The 16,770-nt window shown below is 42.9% G+C and overlaps 1 protein-coding gene across 2 annotated transcripts in view; it reads right to left on the bottom strand.

Moving 5' to 3' along the window:
* The window catches only part of LOC132826812 (dynein axonemal heavy chain 3-like), a 323,241-nt gene that overhangs the window by 67,579 nt on the left and 238,892 nt on the right, over window positions 1-16,770 (bottom strand). For both annotated transcript variants that reach the window (XM_060843056.1, XM_060843057.1), the window contains 3 exons: window positions 9,648-9,851; window positions 6,977-7,107; window positions 5,072-5,264 (listed from right to left, as the gene is read on the bottom strand). In XM_060843056.1, coding sequence (XP_060699039.1) covers window positions 5,072-5,264; window positions 6,977-7,107; window positions 9,648-9,851 — 528 coding nt within the window. The remainder of the gene's footprint in view (window positions 1-5,071; window positions 5,265-6,976; window positions 7,108-9,647; window positions 9,852-16,770) is intronic.

The raw sequence follows: 16,770 nt of genomic DNA, 5'->3' as shown, positions 1-16,770 counted from the left end.
CGAAGGGCCTGTACTGCGCTGTATCTTTCTATGTTCTATATGTTCTATGTCAGGCAGCATCCGAGAAACAGGAAAATCGACGTTTCGGGCAAAAGCCCTTCATCAGGAATGGAGGCAGGGAGCCTCCAGGGTGGAGAGATAAGCGGAGGGGTTGGAGGGGGGGGGGGGGGGTGGAGAGAAAGTAGCAAAAAGAGTACAATAGGTGAATGGGGGTGGGGATGGAGATGATAGGTCAGAGAGGAGGGTGGAGTGGATAGGTGGGAAGGGAGATTGGCAGGTAGGACAGGTCATGGGAAATGGTGTTTGGTAGAGGTCAACAGTCAGTCATTGTGGAAATTAGGAGTCAGTGTGGAGGATGACTATCAGTGGGAGTGTGCAGGGATTCTGGGCTCTGTGGTGGGTCTGGAAGCACAGGGGTTGGCAGGGCCAAGAGGAATCAGTAAAAGAATCATGGAAAATGGGGTTCCCATACTAGGTTACTCTGGGATGGCTCTTGGTGTTGTGGAGTTAGTGTTGTGTCAATCAGCTATATATACGTAATATCAATAAGCACAAAACCCAGACTGTGTGTAGGTCTGTGATATTGTAAACATGGAAATACTTGGTGTTGTTGATAAACTTCAAGACATTTGATTCAACAAGTGGGCGGCACGGTGGCACAGTGGTTAGCACTGCTGCCTCACAGCGCCTGAAGACCCGGGTTCAATTCCCGACTCAGGCGACTGACTGTGTGGAGTTTGCACGTTCTCCCCGTGTCTGCGTGGGTTTCCTCCGGGTGCTCCGGTTTCCTCCCACAGTCCAAAGATGTGCGGGTCAGGTGAATTGGCCATGCTAAATTGCCCGTAGTGTTAGGTAAGGGGTAATGTAGGGGTATGGGTGGGTTTCGCTTCGGCGGGTCGGTGTGGACTTGTTGGGCCGAAGGGCCTGTTTCCACACTGTAAGTCTAATCTAAGTCTAATCTAAGTCTAATCTAACCCAATTCTTTGTGGTGTGTGTTACACAGACAAACATGTAGAAGATCACAAAGCACAACTGGAGAATGAGAGTGAGGGGAATGTTTCCTCAGGCACATCTTGCTAGGGGAGGAAATGGTGGGATAAGATAAGATTGTGCAGACAGAATGACACCATCTCCTGCAGGAGGTAGTTCCTGACTCTCAGTAAGGAACAAAGATTCTAAAGAGACAGATAAACCAATCATAGCTAAGGAAGTTAGGAGAGTATTAAGTTGAAAGAGAAAACATCTGAGGAGGCCAAAATCAGTGTGAGCCTGAAGACTAGGATATATTCAGAAGCCAGCAATGGAGGATTAAAAAGAAAATAAAAAAGAAAAAAAATGTTGAAGGCAAAGTTATGAGGAATATAAAAACTGACAATAAGAGCTTCTTTAGATCAAAAGCAAGAGAGAGATCAAAGTGAACAAGGGCCTCTTAGAAAATGAATCTTGGGAAATAGTTATGGGGAGCAAGGAAATGGCAAAGGAGTTAAACAGATATTTTGCATTTGTCTTTATGTTGGAAGATACTTTGAACATCCGAATGATACTAAACAATTCAGGGAAGGAATTAAGTATCATCACCATCACTAGAAGTAGTATTAGACAAGCTAATAAGGCTAAAAGCAGATAAATCCCATAGCCCTGATGACTTGCATTCTCGGATGCTAAAAGAGGTAGCTACAGAGATAAATTGTTGTTATTTTTCCAAAAATCCTTGGAATCCGGATAAGTATCAGAGGTTTGGAAAACTGCTCATGTGACACCCCTATTTAAAATGGGAGCGAGGCAAAAAAAAAAAAGTAACTATAGGCCAAGTAGCCTAACATTCATTGTTGGAAATTGATGGGAACCAGTTATTAAGTAAGGCATGGCAGAACAGTTGGAAAATCATAATCTAATCAAACAAGTTAGCATGGGCTTCATGAAAGGGAAATCATGTCTGACTAATTTATTAGAGCTTTTTGAGGAAGTTTCAATAGAGTGGATCCAGTAGATGTGTTGTATTTTGACCTCCAGAAGGTACCTTATAAAAAGTCAGGCCATAGAATAGGAGTCCATGGTGTTGACGGTATTATATTGACATCATTATAGAATAGGCTAATGGGAAGTAAGCAGCAATTGGGAAAAGGGGTTCTTTTTCGGGTTGGAATCTGTGACCAGTGGGGTTTCCACAAGGCTCAATGCTGGGACTACTATGGTGTGCAATATGCACTAATGACTTGGAAGTGAATGTTCTGTCATCACATTTGCAGATGACAAAAAAAGGTGGAAAAACGGGTTGTGAGAGGGTTACCAGCAGTTTAAAAATATATAATGATAGATTAATCTAAGGGAGAAAAACATTGGCAAATGTGGTAAAATGTGAAATTGTTCATTTTGGAAGGGAAAACAAAGAATAGAATATTATTTAAAGAGAGACTAACTGCAGAAAGCAGATTGACAAAGAGGGATTTGGAGGTATTTGTGCATAAAACTCAAAGCTAGCACACAAGTGCAATGTGTATTCAGGAAAGCTAATGGCATGTTGGCTCTTATTTCAAAGGGATTGGAGTTTAAGAGTAGGGAAGTCTCACTGCAACTGTACAAGGTGCTTGTAAGAACAGGTGGAATACTGTGAACAGTTTTGGTTCCCTTATTTACGGAAATCTATTATTTAATTGGAGGCAGTTCAGAGAATGTTCACTAGAATGATTCTTGGTATGGAGGGCTTGTCTTATGAGTAAAGATTAAACAGATTGGGATTCTACTCATTACAAGAATGAGAGGTGATCTCAACACAACATCACGGGTTCTTAATGGGCTTGACAGGGTAAATGCTGAGAGAACGTTTCCCCTCATGGGAGAGTCGAGTACCAGAGGGCATAGGCTCAGGATAAAGGAACATAAAAATAAACTGAGATGAGGAACAACTTCTTCTCTCAGAAGATTGTGTGTCTTTGGAATTCCTTGTGTGCATTTAAGGCTGAGATAGATAAATTCTTGACAGTAGGGGAATCAGGTTACAGGGAAAGGACGGGAAAGTGGACATGAGGGAGTTGGATTAGCGTGATCCTACTGAATGGTGAAGCAGGCGCAAGGAGGCCAAATTGTGTACTCCTGTTCCTATTTCTTATGGTCTTAACAGGAGCAGAGTAGGATTAGGCTTGGATATAAAACAGGGGAAATCGGGGATTTATGTAAAACAGTAGCATCAATGTTGTGGTTCTGTTCGCCGAGCTGGAAGTTTTTGTTGCAAACGTTTCGTCCCCTGGCTAGGAGACATCATCAGTGCTCTGGAGCCTCCTGTGAAGCCCGGCTTCGCAGGAGGCTCCAGAGCACTGATGATGTCTCCTAGCCAGGGGACGAAACGTTTGCAACAAAAACCTCCAGCTCGGTGAACAGAACCACAACAACGAGCACCCGAGCTACAAATCTTCGCACAAACCTTGAGTAGCATCAATGGATGGGATCAAGAGTCTGACAAATTGCGATGGACCAAATAAAACACAGGGAAAAAGAAAAAAAAGATAAGGTCAGAGAGATATTTAAGGACTATATCAAAGCAGCAAAAGAGGAACTGGAAGCATTTATGCTTCAGAGTCAATGAGGTCTACAACACAGAAAAATCTGCTCTGGTCACAAACCACCACCTATTGATTCAATATGTCAATTATATAGGTTATATACATTTTATATAGGAATATAATTTGTTTATGGGTAAAATACCTATTGCTGATCTCTTAGCTTTCTTGCCTCCAGGAGCTCTACTTAAGAAGGGGGGAGGTGAAGGTAGTGGCCTAGTGGTGGTATCACTGGACTATTAATCCAGCGAATCTGGTAATGCCTTGAGGCTCTGGGTTGGAATCCCACCGTAATAGTTGGTAGAGTTTGAATTCAATAAAAATCTGGAAATAGGTGTCGGCGATGGCCATGACACTATTGTTGATTATTGGGGGAAAAAAAAATCGCACCTGGCTCACCAATGAAAGAAACTGCCGTCCTTATCTGGTCTGGACTACATGTGACTGCAGTAATGCTCTTAACTGTTCTCTGGGCAACTAAGGATGAGTAATAAATAATGGCCTAGACAGTGACACCCTTATCTAATGGATGAATAGAAAGTAAGGCAGAAAGGGAATGGATGATTGTTAAGCAAGTTTTGCAGGGATCCCTAACACACATATGACTTGAATCAGCAATTAGATTCATGGCTGAGTCAGCTATACAGGAGGGAGGATCCAACAGGCAGAGGGGCAGAGAGGTCTTTCTGCCAGGGCATACCCAAGAGAAAGGGCACCTCTACGATCAAAGTTTCTGAGAGTGAAGCTGGGCAGGGAAAAGGAACATCTGTGGAAAAGCATATTTGTGGCTGTGCTCATAATTTAGAATACCGATGGAAAAGGAGAAAAACTAAACTAGGAATAAAAGTTCTTAGTTTGGGGAAAGGCCAGTTTTATGAAGATGAAATGCAACTTAGCAAAAATGAAATGGAGACAGCTCCTTGAAAATAATGTAGTGTCTCATCAGAAGGTGACAGAGACAGAGAGGGCTCAGTATAAATATATTCACACAAATAAATCTTGACCCTATCTCCTCCAGAACGTTATTGTGTAAAGAGCTGAAATCAAACAAAAGAAACCTGTAGGACAGTTTCAAACAAGATATCTTGGATATAGAGTGAGAGGAGATAGGTTCATAACCGGGATGAGGAGAAACTACCTCTCTTGGAGGATTATGAATCTGTGGAACCCATTGCCTCAGAGTGCAGTGGAGGGAGAATCAACCAACAGATACAAGAAAGAAATAGATATGTTTCTGATGAAAACTGGGATAAAGGGGACCAGGCAGGAAAGTGGAGTTGAAACCAGGATAAGATCAGCCATGATCATGTTAAATGGGCAGAGTGGGCTTAAAGGACTGAATTGCCTACTCTCACTCCTAATTCCTATGTTCATATGTACCTTTACTTTCTAAAACATTCATCGACTGTCTGATTAGCCACAAAGCAATCTGACATCAATCATTGGGCAAACAAATTCTTCTATACTAGAAATGCATGGAAGATTCTAGAATGCCAAATGAGCAATGGACTGACAGGCCTGTAGCCATCCCTGGTTTCATCGATCTGCTTCTCGGTCTGTGTCGTGACTTGCTGTTTCTCTAGGATTTCCTGCGAGAGCTGTTTGCTAGATGACAAAATATTGATGGCTCGCTCGTCCTCCAGAATGTTCCCCTGCGACATGGACAGCACCTCCAAGATCTGATCCTCGGTTTCTTTTAGAAGCTTCCTGAGTATTGAAATTAGAATCAATCATCAGATTCATGGTGATAGCGCATGAAGGAAATGGGCATGACACTATTTGGGATAAAGTAACCTAATGTGGAATTACTGGATTTTAATGACGTGCCCCTATATCCTCCTCAGTGACCCCACTCCTCCAGCCTCAACTGCGGCTTACAGATGAGAGCCTATTCACTGGGAACAGTATTAGTCACTAAGTTATTACCTGGGCCATCAAGAGTATACATAATGGAAAAAGTAAAGAACTATGGATGCTAGAAATGAGAAGAAAAAAACAGATATTGCTGGAGAAACTCTGCAGGTCTGGCAGCATCCATGGAGAGAAGGCGGAGTCAATGTTTCGGGTCCTGTGACCCTTCTTCAGCACATTCAGTACAAATTGGGAAACGTTCTGATGTACATTCGCGAACCCAAGAGAAAGCTCCATCTCATGTTTCAGTGTGATGGTGGGTCATCCGAACCAGAAAAAAAGTTTGAGATGTAGCAGGATTTAACCTGGTGCAGGGTCAGAGAAAGTGAATGAGTGTAGGGATAAAGGGAAGGGCTGTGATCAGGTAGTAGGTAGGGGAAAATAAGAAGTCAAAAGAGGTAATAATGGAACATATAAATAAATAAACAAAGATGGGCTTTGAGCCAATGTGAAAGGGAAAGGTGGATTCTTGAGTAACATGTTACAGCCTGTATAATGAGGGCAAGGGTTAGACCCCAAAAACATTGAACTCCATGAAAAGTCCTGAAATTTATAATGTTAGAGGGAAAAGACAAGAAGGTGTAAGAATAATGAGATCCGCTGTAGACAAACTGAATGGCAGCACAGGCTTGAAGGGCTGAATGGCCTACTTCTGTTCCTACATCTTATGGTCTAACATGCATAGTCGGAAAGATATTGTTTCTCAAACTATTACTGAGTTTAATCAGACCAAGGCTTTCCTAAGTACCACTATGTGGAAGTTCCAGTGTTGGGCTGAGGTGGACAAAGTTAAAAATCACACAACATCAGGTTGTAGTCCAACAGGTTTATTTGAAAGCACTAGCTTTTGCAGCGCTGCTCCTTCATCAGTAATCTTCTACTCCACAGCTACCTGATGAATTATTTGGAATACCTTCCAAATAAACCTGTTGGACTATAACCCATTGTTGTGTGTTTTTTAACTCAGAATCCACAGGGAGATGGGGGAGTTTCTATAATCCAGTGAAAAATTGCTTTTTGATTTCAATTTGAGCTTCTAGAATGGGCATGTTGAGATGATAAACCTCTACTCATTGTGCTGCACTCAAGACAAAATGGTTTCTCTCCATTAAGTATAAAATCCATTTAGACATCTTAAACATGGCAATGAGCTCTTCTTCGGAGCTCAATGGAATATAAGCCTGGTTTAAGGAATTTGTGCCTATAATGAGCCCAACAATCCTTCCAAGGTGCACACTGAAGTGTAGTGTCCAGAGCAAATGCTATCCTCAAGCTGGGTCTAAGCAGAACACTGTGCAGCTCACATTGCAAGTTCTGAAGAACTTCCTTCCTAATCAATGCTAAAACATTGTAAACCAGTTCTGAATCATTTATATTTCCCACTGTTTCAGATGATGAACCTGGTCAAACTTAACCTTTCTTTGTTCCAACATCCGGTTTGGTTTCAGTGTGTGATACTGTGACCAGAGCTGTCACCCTGGGTCTGATGCTACTGTTTTCACTCGTACCTGTTTTCTGCCCTTTCCAGATAAAGAACTTTCTTTTTTTCCTCCAGTTCCGGTTTCTCCTTCGCTGTAACGATATTCAGCAGCTGGTCCTCCAAGCCGACAGATGTGATCATAAAGTTTAGGAGAGTGACCTGAAAAATCAAAGATATCACTTTGAGTTTGGCACCATCCCTGCCCATAGCAGGAATGAAACTTTCCGAGAATCATTGAGTCCCTACAGTGTAGAGACAGGCCATTTAGCCCAACAAGTTCACACTGATCTCTGAAGAGCAACCCATCCAGACCCATTTCCCTCCACTATTACTCTACATTTACCTCTGACTAATGCACTTAATCCACACATCCCTGAACACTACGGGCAATTTAGCATGGCCAATTCTCCTAACCTGCACATCTTTGGATTGTGGGAGGAAACCTGCGCAGACACGGGGAGAACGTGCAAACTCCACACAGACAGTCGGCCGAGACTGGCATCAAACTCAGGTCCCTGGCTCTGTGAAGTAGCAGTGCTAACCACTGAGCTACTGTGCCATGCCTTCCTTTCTAAAAGAGCACAATAAAAGTAGTTGTGAATTACAGATCACTTGGGGAGACACAGGTGCAATGACAACACACACTTTTTCAATGCATGTTCTATGGAGCTATCGATGGCCCTGGCTGAGGTTCCTATCACTCCCAATCCTATGGTTGAGCAGAAATCTCTCCCACTCTCTGTCCCAGTGGAAACAGGTATAAACTAATCCTTAACTTGTTTGGTCATGTCATGAACACACCTTCTTTAACCACCAAATCCTGGAATGTGACTCAAATCCCCCCTGACCTGCACATTGAAACACAGGACTAATATTATATGAGCTCCTTAACAAACATTACATTTGCACAATATGTTTTGCTTTCTTGTGAGGCTGAGTGGGAGGGTGGAGGAAGGGGAAGTGGGTTAGGGTAAAAGGAAAGGGGGAAAGAGTGGGAGGGAAGGGGTTTAGAGAAAGCAGGAGAGTGGGGAGAGGGGAACGATGATAGAGCAATTGGGGATTGAGGTTGGACCAACAAGGGAGTTGTTTTCCTCCTCTTTAGTGAAAAAATTCAAACAACAAGCTGCCATTCCTAGGATGTCACAGTAGAGTGAACAGCCAACAGGGAACTTCAAACCAGCGTCTACAGGAAAACAACACATACAGATCAAATATTGAACTACAGAAGCAATCATCCCAACACCCACAGCCGAAGTTGTGTTAGAACATTATTTCAATGAGCCACCACACACTGCAGCACAGAGGAACTACGCAGAACGGAGGAAAATCACCTATACCATGTATTCAAAAAGAATGGGTACCCAATGAACACAGTCCGCTGCTTTCTCAGTAACAAACCCAAACAAGCAGATAAAACACGTCCAGAAACCCTAGCCACTCTCCCCTACTTCAAAGACAATTCTGAAATGACTGCCAGACTACTCCAGACCCCTTGGCCTCATGGTAGCCCACAAACAGCAACTAATGAACTTGAAAGACTCCATACAGACAAGCAAGACTAATGTCATTTACAAAAATCTGTGCAAGAACTGTAACAAACATTACCTTGGACAAACAGGCAGAAACCTTGCTACCAGGATACATGAACATCAGCTAGCCACAAAACGACATGACCCTCTCTCACTACTGTCCTCACATACACACAAGGAAGGACACCACTTCAACTGGGACAACACATCCATCTTATGACAAGCCAAACAGAGACACACACGAGAATTCCTAGAAGCATGGCATTCCAACTGGAACTCTATCAACAAATGCATTGAGTTAGACCTCATCTATCTCCCCCTGAGAAAAAGAACAGGAAATGATATCACCAACCAAAGAAACCCAAACATATAAATAGAAAGCAGGAATAATCTGCAGTGCTTCACCTGGAGGCCCTCTGAAGGTGTAGTATGGTGATGAAATGTCTAGAAATGAACCTTCCAGCTCAACAAGCAAACCCACATCCAGAACCTCAACCTAAGCTACAAATCTTCTCAAAACTTGCTATTACTGCTCTGTATCTATGGTTTATCCTTTCTCTAAAACCATTACATCCCACATTGCCTTTTGTAGTGTGACTCCTGTGATCTCTAATATCCCTCACGCTCTAACCTTCCCTGACCTTCCTTCTTATACAAATGTTCTTTTCCCTACTTTTCTTGGATTATAAAACGTGCCATGCATTTACCTCTCTCTTCAGTTCAGAAGCATCATATTGCACCCAAATGTTAACTCAATTTACTTCTCCATAAACACTGCCCACATCCCTGAGGTGAATCAGCTCCAGTAGCATTGTTGCATCACGGTCCTGTATATAGAGATGGCCCTTTGCAGTAACAATATCAGCAAATACATTTGTGAGTAAACCCCAGTAATTAGCAGGCACCCCAACAGACACTGCCAGAACATTGATCCTATACTTAGATCTTACTAAACTACATAGTAGGAGAAAGGGCAGGTGACAGGTCTACAGGCATCATCTTATGGTGTCTGCTCCATATCTCTCTGGCTGTAAGAGATGACAGGACTAATTGGAGGGATTCACCAGCTCAGGTTTGTTGGGAACGATCATAGGGAATAAACAACTTGATTTTTGCACCAAACCAATTTTAGCTGTCCCTGTTTTGATGTGAACTGATTGATGGGTCTACCTTGACAGAAACCTCTGGGAGGTAATGGGGGTTTCGAAGCCGAGTGGTCATGTACAGCTTGAAATCTTTTGAGTATTGGACAACTGTTTCTCCAAGGCGAATACAATCCATCCCTCTTTGTTTGAAAGTTTGTTTCAGCAGCAACGGCTCCAGAATGGGATCGAGTTCTTCCGAAAGATTTTCAATTAAAACTGGATTTCCAAACTAGAAGATAGAAATTAATAATTTAGACAGTGTGCTAAGACATGGAACGTTAGAGACTCTATCATGCTTATTAAATTGAGTGCTATTTTTAGTAGCCACATAAGGGAGAAAGAAAAACCAACAGTGAAGACAGTCTGAACGTTGTCTGACTGATTTAATTTTTGTTTTTGTTTCTTGACATCTGGGTTTGGAAAGAAATAATTTAATGTTTGATTTTGTTGAGTTTGCTAATTGCTAATGGTTATTCCTTGATCTGTTTAATGAATGCAAGTTTTCATATAGATTAATTGAGGAACCTTGAAATCAGTGATGGGTAAGTAGATGGTGGTTCATCTTCAGGGTCAATTCTGGGTGTGATGCTCACTTGGAAGTTTCACATTTTTAAGGTGGGACAGACACCACCTTAGGCAGTGATATGCAATGGAATACTCTGTGTCCCAAAGTTTAACATGTCCTGACCCATCTCCCTTGACTTTGCTTTGTGTGAATTTCAATCACATCTATCGACCATATATTTTCCGCAGCAACAATTCATTAACTTACCATAAAGATGGGAATGAACTCAGGGATGAACTCCCACTTCTCCAGTTTCCTCATTTCCCCTCCCTCCACCTTGTCTCAGTCCCAACCCTCGAACGCAGCACCACCTTCCTAACCTGCAATCTTCTTCCTGACCTCTTCGCCCCCACCCCACCCCACTCCGGCCTATCACCTTCACCTTAACCTCCTTCCACCTATCGCATTTCCAACACCCCTCCCCCAAGTCCCTCCTCCCTACTTATTATCTTAGCCTGTTGGACACACTTTCCTCATTCCTGAAGAAGGGCTCATGCCCGAAACGTTGATTCTCCTGCTCCTTGGATGCTGCCTGACCTGCTGTGCTTTTCCAGCAACACACTTTCAGCTCATAAAGATGGGAAGGCTAGAAAATAGGTTTCTAAGAGCCATATTCTGCTGTAAAGCAGAGCAAATGGGCCTCATCTATCCCAGTATTATACATGCTAACTGTTGGAGAATATAATTTTTGTTTAGATAAGGTTTTCTTTCATGGGATTTTGTGGTTCACTGGCTAGACCAGCATTTATTGTCCATTTATAGCAGGCCTGGAGAAGGTAGTGATGAGCTGCCTTCCTGAACCATTGCTGTCTTTGGGCTGTGCTGTAAACAGTGAAGAAAAGGTGACACATTTCAAAGTCAGACTTGGAGGGGATCATGGAGGTGGTGATGCTCCCATGCAGATGTTACTCTTGTCCTTCCAGGTGGTGGAGGGAGTGGATGTTTGTGAATGTTGTGCCAGTTGAGCAGGTTGTTTTGTCTTGGATGGTGTCAAGCTTCTTGGTGTTGAAGTTGCACTATTCGGGCAAATGGGGAGTGTTCCATCACTCCTGAGTTGTACCTTGTAAGTGGTGGACAAGCTTTGGGGAGTCAGGAGTTTGAGTTATTTATTGCAGCTTCTGACCTGCCTTTGCAGCCACTGTATTTATATGGCTAGTCAAGTTTAGTTTCTGGTCAATAGTAATCCCAGGTTATTGATAGTGGAAGATTGAATAATGGCAATACCATTGAACATGACAGGAAATGGTAAAGGCTCTTTTTTTGTGTCAGAGATAGTTATTGTCTATCACTTATGTGGTGCAAATTGTCATTGTTGCACATCAACCCAAACTGGATATTGGCCAGATGTGCTAGGGTTTTCCATTCTGATGCATTTGTAATGAATATAATGGGATGTATTGATGTTGGCACTAGGTGTGTATGGGTGGTGTCTGACAAATGATATTTCAATCATTGTGGATACTGTATATGTTTCAAATATTCTGAAAAGAGCTGACCCACAAATGAATTGCATAAGAATCTTAAAATATAGAACAAACATAGAACGTTACAGCGCAGTACAGACCCTTCAGTCCTCAATGTTGCAGTGACCTGTGAAATTAATCTGATGTCCATCTAATCTACACCATTCCATTGTTAGCCATATGTATATCCAATGTCCATTTAATTGCCTTTAACATCAGAAAGTCTACTACAATTGTAGGCAGGCCGTTCCATGCCCCTACTGCTCTCTGAGTAAAGAAACTACCCCTCTACCCCCGATTTCTAAATCTATCACCCCTCAATTTAAAGCTATGTCCCCTCATATTAGCTTTCACCATCCAAGGGAAAAGGCTCTCACTATCTAAGTTGCTGATTATCTTATACGCCTCGATTAAGTCACCTTTCAATCTTCTCTCCAACAAAAACAGCCTCGGTTCCCTCAGCCTTTTCTTGTAAGACCTTCCTTCCATACCAGGCAACATCCTAGTAAATCTCCTCTGCACCCTTTCCATAGCTTTCACATCCTTCCTATAACTGTACCAGAACTGCACGCAGTACTCCAGGTGCGGCCTTACCAGTATCTTGTATGGCTGAAGCATGATCTTGTGGCTCCGAAATCAATCCCCCTACCAACAAACATCTACACCCCATATGCCTTCTTAACAACTCCTACAAACCAAGTGGTAACTTTCAAGGATTTATGCACCTGTACACCGAGATCTCTCTGTTCACTGCCAAGTATTTTATCATTAGCCCAGTACTCTTCATTCCTGTCACTTATTCTGAAGTGAACTACCTCACACTTTTTCTCATTAAACCACTAAATCACCTTCAATCCCAAAACCCCTTATTTTATGCAATAGCCTCTGTGTGGAACCTTATCAAATGCCTTACTGAAGTCCATGTACACATCAACCGCCTTGCCTTCATCCACCTGTTTGGTCACCTTCTCGAAGAACTCAAAAAGGCTAGTGAGGCACGATCCACCCTTCACAAAACCTGTGTTGACTATCCCTAATTAACTTATTCCTTTCCAGATTATTATAAATACTATCTCTTATAACCTTTTCCAACACCTTAAATACAACCGAAGTAAGGCTCACTAGCTTATAATTACCAGGGTTGTCCTGACTCCCTTTCTTGAACAAGGGAACAACATCTGCTATCCTCCTACTCCTGTCAACAATGACAAAGACCAAAGCCAAAGGCACTACAATCTCCTCCCTGGTTTCCCAGAAAACCTGTGGATAATTTCCATCCAGCCGTAGGGTCTTATTGTATTTTCAGAGATTCCGAAATTGCTAAAACCTCCTTTTTGTCAATCTCAATCTGATCGAATTGTGAAGCCTGTATCTCCGTATTCTCACTAACATTGCCCTTTTCCAATGTGAATGCTGATGAAAAGTATTCATTAAGTACTTCAGAGCCATGAAATCATTCAACTAAGTCCAGTTTTCCTTTGGCTAATAGTTCCTGATAAATATGATTCAAAGATTTATCCTGAGTCACATGGTTTGTCAATGTGATAGAACATAGAATAAACAGAGCAGTACAAGCCCTTCAGCCCTCGATGTTGTGCCGAACTGTGAAACCAATGTAAAGCCGATCTAACCCACACTATTCCATTTTCATCCATATGCCCTTAAAGTTGGCTGTTGCAGGTAGGGCATTCCATGCCCTTACTACTCTGAGTAAAGAACCTACCTCTGACATCTGTCCTATATCTGTCACCCCTTAGTTTAAAGCTATGTTCTCTTGTGCTAGCCATCACCATCTGAGGAAAAAGGCTCTCACTGTCCACCCAATCTAATCCTCTGTTCACCTTGTATGTCTCTATTAATTCACCTCTTTAAGTCACCTCTTAATCTTCTCTCTAATGAAAACAGCCTCAAGTCCCTCAGCCTTTCCTCATAAGACCGTCCCTCCATACCAGGCAACATCCTGGTAAATCTCCTTTGCAATCTTTCCAATGCTTCCACATCCTTCCTATAATGCTGCGACCAGAATTGTACGCAATAGTCCAAATGAGTTATGTACAGCTGCAGCATGACTTTGTGGCTCTGAAACTCAATCCCTCTCCCAATAAAAGCTGACACACTGTGCGCCTTCTGAATAATCCTATCAACCTGGGTGGCAACTTTCAGAGATCTACGCATATGGACTCAGATTTCTCTGCTCATCCACACTACCAAGAAGCTTACCATTAGCCCAATACTTTGCATTCCTGTTACTCCTTCCAAAGTGAATCACACTTTTCCACATTAAACTCCATTTGCCACTTCTCAGCCCAGCTCTGCAGCTTATCTATGTCCCTCTGTAACCTGCAACATCCTTCCGCACTGTCCACAACTCCACTAACTTTAGTGTCATCCTCAAATTTATTAATCCATCCTTTTACACCCTCATCCTGGTCATTTATAAAAATGATGAACAGCAGTGCCCCGAAATAGATCCTTGAGGTACCCCACTAGTAAATAAACTCCAAGATGAACATTTCCCATCAACCACCATCCTCTGTCTTCTTACAGCGAGCCAATGTCTGATCCAAAACACAAAATCACCCATAATCCCATGCCTCAAATTTCTGTAAGAGCCTACCATGGGGAATGTTAACAAAAGTGTAACTGAAATCCATATACACAACATCAGCTGCTTTACCCTCATCCACCTGTTTGGTCACCATCTTAAAGAACCCAATAAGGTTTGTGAGGTACACCCTACCCCCTACAAAACCAAATTGACCATCCCTAATCAAATTATTCCTATATTTTATAATCATTTCCAACAATTTACCCACAACCGAAGTAAGGCTTACTGGTCTTACTGACACCCGGAAGCGGCTAGAACAAACCACTATAAATACCGGAAGAAACATCAAAGCAGCGCTTCACAGGAGGCTCCAATAGCACTGATGATGTTCCCTAGCCAGGGAACGAAACGTTTGCAGCAAAAACTTCCAGCTCGGCGAACAGAACCACAACAACGGACACCCGAGCTACAAATCTTCAACCAGACTTTAATTCCTGATATAGCTATAGAAAGATTTAAGGTTTTCCTTGATCCTATCTGCCCAAGACTTCTCCTGTCCCCTCCTGGCTCTTCTCAGCTCTCCGTTTAGGTCCTTCCTGGCTAACTTGTAACTCTCAAGTGCTCTAACTGAGCCTTCACGTCTCATCCTAACATAAGCCTTCTTCTTCCTCTTGACAAGAGATTCAACTTCTTTAGTAAACCATGATTCCCTTGCTCGATCACTTCCTCTCTGCCTGACAGGTAGATACTTATCAAGGACACAGTAGCTGTTCTTTGAACAAGTTCCACATTTCAATTGTCCAATCCTCTGCAGTTACCTTCTCCATCCTAAGTATCCTAAATCTTGCCTAATCACATCATAATTGCCTTTCCCCCAGCTATAACTCTTGTCCTGTTGTATACACCTATCCTTTTCCATTGCTCACGTAAACTTAACCGAATTATGGTCACTATCACCAAAGTACTCACTTATTTCCAAATCTAACTTCTAGCCTGGTTCATTACCCAGTACCAAATCCAATTTGGCTTTGCCTCTTGTTGGCCTATCTTTATACTGTGTCAGGAAACCCTCCAGCACACATTGGATAAAAACTGACCCAGAGTTGAAAAATGTCGTGCTGAAAAAACACAGCAGGTCAGGCAGCATCCGAGGAGCAGGAGAATCGACGTTTCGGGCATGAGCCCTTCTTCAGGAAACCAAACTGACCCATGTAAGGTACTTGAACAATAGCATTTCCAGTCAATAATTTGGAAAGTAAAAGGCCCCATAACAACTACCCTGTTACTTTCGCTCTTATCCAAATTCATATTTGCAATCCTTTCCTCTACGTCTCTGGAACTTTTCAGAGGCTATAGAAAATTCCCAATAGGGTGACCTCTCCTTTCCTGTTTCTAACCTCAGCCCATACTACCTCAGTAGAGGAGTCCTCATCAAATGTCATTTCTGCCACAGTAACTGTCCTTGACTAACAATGTCACACCACCCCCTCTTTTATCACCTTCCCTGTTCTTACTGAAACATCTAAACCCTGGAACCTGTAAGAACCATTTCTGTCCCTGCTCTATCCATGTCTCCAAAATGGCCACAACATCGAAGTCCCAGGTACTAACCCATGGTGCAAGTTCTCCCACCTTATTCCAGATGCTCCTGGCATTGAAGTAAATACACTTCAAACTACTTTCCCACCTGCAACCTTATGTGACTTGAAGGTGACCTTGAAACCTTACTTCTGACCTCACTACTCTCAACCTCCTGGACACTGGAGCTACAATTCAGGTTCCCATCCCCCTGCTGAATTAGTTTAAACCCTGCTGAAGATCGTTAGCAAACCTTCCTCCCAGGATATTGGTACCTCTGTGGTTCAGGTCTAGTCTATCCAGTTTGTAGAGGTCCCACCTATGCCAGAATGAACCCCAATTATCCAGGTATCTGAATCCCTCCCTCCTGCACCATCCTGTCGCCATGTCTTGCACTGCTGTCTCTCCCTATTCCTCACCTCGCTAGCATGTTCATTCTAGCTCTAAGCTTCCACCCTAGCTCCCTGAATTCCTACCTTACATCCCCATCTCTTTTCCTACCTATGTCATGGGTGCCTATGTGGGCCACAACTCGGGGCTACTCCCCTTCCCTCTTAAGGATCCCGAAAACACGATCAGAGACATCACAAACCCTGGCACCTGGGAGGCAACACACCAACTGTGAGTCTCTCTCGTTCCCGCTGAACTTCCTATCTGTCCTCCTAACTATGTCCTCTAGTGACTAATGCTCTACTCCTCTTCCCCCTTCCCTTCTGAGCAATAGGGACAGACTCTGTGCCAGAGATCTGTATTCCATAGCTTACCCCGATCCCCCTCAACAGTATCCAAAATGTTCTGCTTGTTATTGAGGGAAATGGCCTCAGAGGACCCCTGCACGGTCTGCCTGTTCCCTTTCCGTAACCCATCTATCTTTTTTGTATGCCTGAGGTGAGACTACCTCCATGTAACTCCTCTCAATTACCCCCTCAGCCTCCTGAATGATCTGAAGTGCATCCAGCTCCAGATTCCTAATGCTGTTTTCGAGGAGCTGGAG

This window comes from Hemiscyllium ocellatum, chromosome 23 (assembly GCF_020745735.1).
Source record: "Hemiscyllium ocellatum isolate sHemOce1 chromosome 23, sHemOce1.pat.X.cur, whole genome shotgun sequence".
Lineage (NCBI taxonomy): Eukaryota > Metazoa > Chordata > Chondrichthyes > Orectolobiformes > Hemiscylliidae > Hemiscyllium > Hemiscyllium ocellatum.
Note: the sequence above shows the minus strand (reverse complement) of the source record. Positions and strands in the feature narration are given on the sequence as shown.